General features: G+C 58.0%; 1 protein-coding gene across 1 annotated transcript in view; it reads left to right on the plus strand.

Annotated features, from left to right (window-relative positions):
• TONSL (tonsoku-like, DNA repair protein) overlaps window positions 1–5,447 on the plus strand; it is a gene marked incomplete at its 3' end in the record, with an annotated part of 23,982 nt that extends 18,535 nt beyond the window's left edge. The window contains exons 13-17 of the mRNA XM_018575514.1: window positions 1–62; window positions 149–444; window positions 529–700; window positions 5,113–5,233; window positions 5,314–5,447. The exon at window positions 1–62 is cut by the window's left edge and continues 15 nt beyond it. Of these exons, the coding sequence (XP_018431016.1) occupies window positions 1–62; window positions 149–444; window positions 529–700; window positions 5,113–5,233; window positions 5,314–5,447 (785 nt within the window). The remainder of the gene's footprint in view (window positions 63–148; window positions 445–528; window positions 701–5,112; window positions 5,234–5,313) is intronic.
• Between the last annotated feature and the right edge of the window lie 136 nt (window positions 5,448–5,583).

Below are 5,583 nucleotides of genomic sequence, written 5' to 3' on the forward strand. Positions count from 1 at the left end.
TTCGTGGGATCTGCCGCCACTGGCCGATCGCTACAGGAAGGCGTGTCAGAGTCTTGGCGTCAGTAAGTGTCCATTGTCTGTAGCCGGGTCCACCATGATGTTCCGGCATCCGTTGTGACCCGCCATTGTCCAATGTGCTCCCTTACAGAGGAGGACCGCCTGGTTCTGAGGGCCCTGGACCAGCAGGAAGTCGGCACTTGCTTGTCTCTCAGCCGCCTGGCGCTGAAGCCGCAGGACCTGTGCCCCTTGCTGCGCGCCCTGAAGCTGCAGTCGTCTCTGCGCCAATTGGACCTGAGCGGGAATTTCCTGGGAGACGCGGAGATGGAGGAGGTCCTGGCCATGCTGGCCACCATTCCCCACCTGACCCGTCTCAACCTGTCCGCTAACCGGCTGACCCACGAGGGCGTCCGGAAGCTGGTGCCGGCGGATGGCGGACCCTTCCAGGTGATTGATCTGTGTGTACGGGGTAAGGCGGCCATTGTTCCTTCTCTGCTGCTCCCCAACGACGTCCCTCTGTTCTCTCTGTAGAAGCTGGAGGAGCTGGACCTCGGCCTGAACCCGCTCGGTGATGGCTTGGCGCAACCTCTGGCCTCGCTGCTCCGCCATTGTCCTCTACTGACCTCCATCAACCTCCAGGCCTGCCGGCTCTCCACCAAGTTCCTGCAGCAGTATCGCCCCCTACTGGCCGATGCCTTCCGAGGTCAGTTCCTGCAATAGTGTCTGCTGGGGCCAAATAAGACTCCGCCTCTCCTGGGGCCTTTCCTGCAATAGTGTCTGCTGGGGCCAAATAAGACTCCGCCTCTCCTGGGGCCTTTCCTGCAATAGTGTCTGCTGGGGCCAAATAAGACTCCGCCTCTCCTGGGGCCTTTCCTGCAATAGTGTCTGCTGGGGCCAAATAAGACTCCGCCTCTCCTGGGGCCTTTCCTGCAATAGTGTCTGCTGGGGCCAAATAAGACTCCGCCTCTCCTGGGGCCTTTCCTGCAATAGTGTCTGCTGGGGCCAAATAAGACTCCGCCTCTCCTGGGGCCTTTCCTGCAATAGTGTCTGCTGGGGCCAAATAAGACTCCGCCTCTCCTGGGGCCTTTCCTGCAATAGTGTCTGCTGGGGCCAAATAAGACTCCGCCTCTCCTGGGGCCTTTCCTGCAATAGTGTCTGCTGGGGCCAAATAAGACTCCGCCTCTCCTGGGGCCTTTCCTGCAATAGTGTCTGCTGGGGCCAAATAAGACTCCGCCTCTCCTGGGGCCTTTCCTGCAATAGTGTCTGCTGGGGCCAAATAAGACTCCGCCTCTCCTGGGGCCTTTCCTGCAATAGTGTCTGCTGGGGCCAAATAAGACTCCGCCTCTCCTGGGGCCTTTCCTGCAATAGTGTCTGCTGGGGCCAAATAAGACTCCGCCTCTCCTGGGGCCTTTCCTGCAATAGTGTCTGCTGGGGCCAAATAAGACTCCGCCTCTCCTGGGGCCTTTCCTGCAATAGTGTCTGCTGGGGCCAAATAAGACTCCGCCTCTCCTGGGGCCTTTCCTGCAATAGTGTCTGCTGGGGCCAAATAAGACTCCGCCTCTCCTGGGGCCTTTCCTGCAATAGTGTCTGCTGGGGCCAAATAAGACTCCGCCTCTCCTGGGGCCTTTCCTGCAATAGTGTCTGCTGGGGCCAAATAAGACTCCGCCTCTCCTGGGGCCTTTCCTGCAATAGTGTCTGCTGGGGCCAAATAAGACTCCGCCTCTCCTGGGGCCTTTCCTGCAATAGTGTCTGCTGGGGCCAAATAAGACTCCGCCTCTCCTGGGGCCTTTCCTGCAATAGTGTCTGCTGGGGCCAAATAAGACTCCGCCTCTCCTGGGGCCTTTCCTGCAATAGTGTCTGCTGGGGCCAAATAAGACTCCGCCTCTCCTGGGGCCTTTCCTGCAATAGTGTCTGCTGGGGCCAAATAAGACTCCGCCTCTCCTGGGGCCTTTCCTGCAATAGTGTCTGCTGGGGCCAAATAAGACTCCGCCTCTCCTGGGGCCTTTCCTGCAATAGTGTCTGCTGGGGCCAAATAAGACTCCGCCTCTCCTGGGGCCTTTCCTGCAATAGTGTCTGCTGGGGCCAAATAAGACTCCGCCTCTCCTGGGGCCTTTCCTGCAATAGTGTCTGCTGGGGCCAAATAAGACTCCGCCTCTCCTGGGGCCTTTCCTGCAATAGTGTCTGCTGGGGCCAAATAAGACTCCGCCTCTCCTGGGGCCTTTCCTGCAATAGTGTCTGCTGGGGCCAAATAAGACTCCGCCTCTCCTGGGGCCTTTCCTGCAATAGTGTCTGCTGGGGCCAAATAAGACTCCGCCTCTCCTGGGGCCTTTCCTGCAATAGTGTCTGCTGGGGCCAAATAAGACTCCGCCTCTCCTGGGGCCTTTCCTGCAATAGTGTCTGCTGGGGCCAAATAAGACTCCGCCTCTCCTGGGGCCTTTCCTGCAATAGTGTCTGCTGGGGCCAAATAAGACTCCGCCTCTCCTGGGGCCTTTCCTGCAATAGTGTCTGCTGGGGCCAAATAAGACTCCGCCTCTCCTGGGGCCTTTCCTGCAATAGTGTCTGCTGGGGCCAAATAAGACTCCGCCTCTCCTGGGGCCTTTCCTGCAATAGTGTCTGCTGGGGCCAAATAAGACTCCGCCTCTCCTGGGGCCTTTCCTGCAATAGTGTCTGCTGGGGCCAAATAAGACTCCGCCTCTCCTGGGGCCTTTCCTGCAATAGTGTCTGCTGGGGCCAAATAAGACTCCGCCTCTCCTGGGGCCTTTCCTGCAATAGTGTCTGCTGGGGCCAAATAAGACTCCGCCTCTCCTGGGGCCTTTCCTGCAATAGTGTCTGCTGGGGCCAAATAAGACTCCGCCTCTCCTGGGGCCTTTCCTGCAATAGTGTCTGCTGGGGCCAAATAAGACTCCGCCTCTCCTGGGGCCTTTCCTGCAATAGTGTCTGCTGGGGCCAAATAAGACTCCGCCTCTCCTGGGGCCTTTCCTGCAATAGTGTCTGCTGGGGCCAAATAAGACTCCGCCTCTCCTGGGGCCTTTCCTGCAATAGTGTCTGCTGGGGCCAAATAAGACTCCGCCTCTCCTGGGGCCTTTCCTGCAATAGTGTCTGCTGGGGCCAAATAAGACTCCGCCTCTCCTGGGGCCTTTCCTGCAATAGTGTCTGCTGGGGCCAAATAAGACTCCGCCTCTCCTGGGGCCTTTCCTGCAATAGTGTCTGCTGGGGCCAAATAAGACTCCGCCTCTCCTGGGGCCTTTCCTGCAATAGTGTCTGCTGGGGCCAAATAAGACTCCGCCTCTCCTGGGGCCTTTCCTGCAATAGTGTCTGCTGGGGCCAAATAAGACTCCGCCTCTCCTGGGGCCTTTCCTGCAATAGTGTCTGCTGGGGCCAAATAAGACTCCGCCTCTCCTGGGGCCTTTCCTGCAATAGTGTCTGCTGGGGCCAAATAAGACTCCGCCTCTCCTGGGGCCTTTCCTGCAATAGTGTCTGCTGGGGCCAAATAAGACTCCGCCTCTCCTGGGGCCTTTCCTGCAATAGTGTCTGCTGGGGCCAAATAAGACTCCGCCTCTCCTGGGGCCTTTCCTGCAATAGTGTCTGCTGGGGCCAAATAAGACTCCGCCTCTCCTGGGGCCTTTCCTGCAATAGTGTCTGCTGGGGCCAAATAAGACTCCGCCTCTCCTGGGGCCTTTCCTGCAATAGTGTCTGCTGGGGCCAAATAAGACTCCGCCTCTCCTGGGGCCTTTCCTGCAATAGTGTCTGCTGGGGCCAAATAAGACTCCGCCTCTCCTGGGGCCTTTCCTGCAATAGTGTCTGCTGGGGCCAAATAAGACTCCGCCTCTCCTGGGGCCTTTCCTGCAATAGTGTCTGCTGGGGCCAAATAAGACTCCGCCTCTCCTGGGGCCTTTCCTGCAATAGTGTCTGCTGGGGCCAAATAAGACTCCGCCTCTCCTGGGGCCTTTCCTGCAATAGTGTCTGCTGGGGCCAAATAAGACTCCGCCTCTCCTGGGGCCTTTCCTGCAATAGTGTCTGCTGGGGCCAAATAAGACTCCGCCTCTCCTGGGGCCTTTCCTGCAATAGTGTCTGCTGGGGCCAAATAAGACTCCGCCTCTCCTGGGGCCTTTCCTGCAATAGTGTCTGCTGGGGCCAAATAAGACTCCGCCTCTCCTGGGGCCTTTCCTGCAATAGTGTCTGCTGGGGCCAAATAAGACTCCGCCTCTCCTGGGGCCTTTCCTGCAATAGTGTCTGCTGGGGCCAAATAAGACTCCGCCTCTCCTGGGGCCTTTCCTGCAATAGTGTCTGCTGGGGCCAAATAAGACTCCGCCTCTCCTGGGGCCTTTCCTGCAATAGTGTCTGCTGGGGCCAAATAAGACTCCGCCTCTCCTGGGGCCTTTCCTGCAATAGTGTCTGCTGGGGCCAAATAAGACTCCGCCTCTCCTGGGGCCTTTCCTGCAATAGTGTCTGCTGGGGCCAAATAAGACTCCGCCTCTCCTGGGGCCTTTCCTGCAATAGTGTCTGCTGGGGCCAAATAAGACTCCGCCTCTCCTGGGGCCTTTCCTGCAATAGTGTCTGCTGGGGCCAAATAAGACTCCGCCTCTCCTGGGGCCTTTCCTGCAATAGTGTCTGCTGGGGCCAAATAAGACTCCGCCTCTCCTGGGGCCTTTCCTGCAATAGTGTCTGCTGGGGCCAAATAAGACTCCGCCTCTCCTGGGGCCTTTCCTGCAATAGTGTCTGCTGGGGCCAAATAAGACTCCGCCTCTCCTGGGGCCTTTCCTGCAATAGTGTCTGCTGGGGCCAAATAAGACTCCGCCTCTCCTGGGGCCTTTCCTGCAATAGTGTCTGCTGGGGCCAAATAAGACTCCGCCTCTCCTGGGGCCTTTCCTGCAATAGTGTCTGCTGGGGCCAAATAAGACTCCGCCTCTCCTGGGGCCTTTCCTGCAATAGTGTCTGCTGGGGCCAAATAAGACTCCGCCTCTCCTGGGGCCTTTCCTGCAATAGTGTCTGCTGGGGCCAAATAAGACTCCGCCTCTCCTGGGGCCTTTCCTGCAATAGTGTCTGCTGGGGCCAAATAAGACTCCGCCTCTCCTGGGGCCTTTCCTGCAATAGTGTCTGCTGGGGCCAAATAAGACTCCATGGACCCGAAATGTTCCTTTCTCCTCCTTGTGTCTCCTCAGGGCGGCTGCGTCTTATCTCACCTCGTCCTCTCCAGCAACCATCTCACCGAGGAGTCTGTGCAAGACTTAGCCAGGTACCCTCTGACCCCTGACCTCTGGTGGGCGGAGCTTGTGTACGACCTTCTGATGACGCTTGGCTCTCCCCTCCTCCTAGGTGTCTCCGGGGCTCCTCCTCTCTGAAGACTCTGGACCTCTCCGGAAATCCCGCGGTGGGAGTGAAGGGATTGGAGTCTCTCTTATACGCCATTCAGGAGAGCAACCAGGAAATGGAGGCGCTGCACCTCACAGGTGAGGCACGCTGATTGGCTCCACCATTTCTATACAAAGAGCAGGAGGTTGTCGTGGCATTGCCTCCAACCCGTCATCGTTCTCACAGCTGGAGTCACAGATCCACATGGGGGGCGCTCTTACCACACAGATCCAC

Source organism: Nanorana parkeri, unplaced genomic scaffold (assembly GCF_000935625.1).
Source record: "Nanorana parkeri isolate BGI_ZX_2015 unplaced genomic scaffold, ASM93562v1 scaffold4050, whole genome shotgun sequence".
NCBI lineage: Eukaryota > Metazoa > Chordata > Amphibia > Anura > Dicroglossidae > Nanorana > Nanorana parkeri.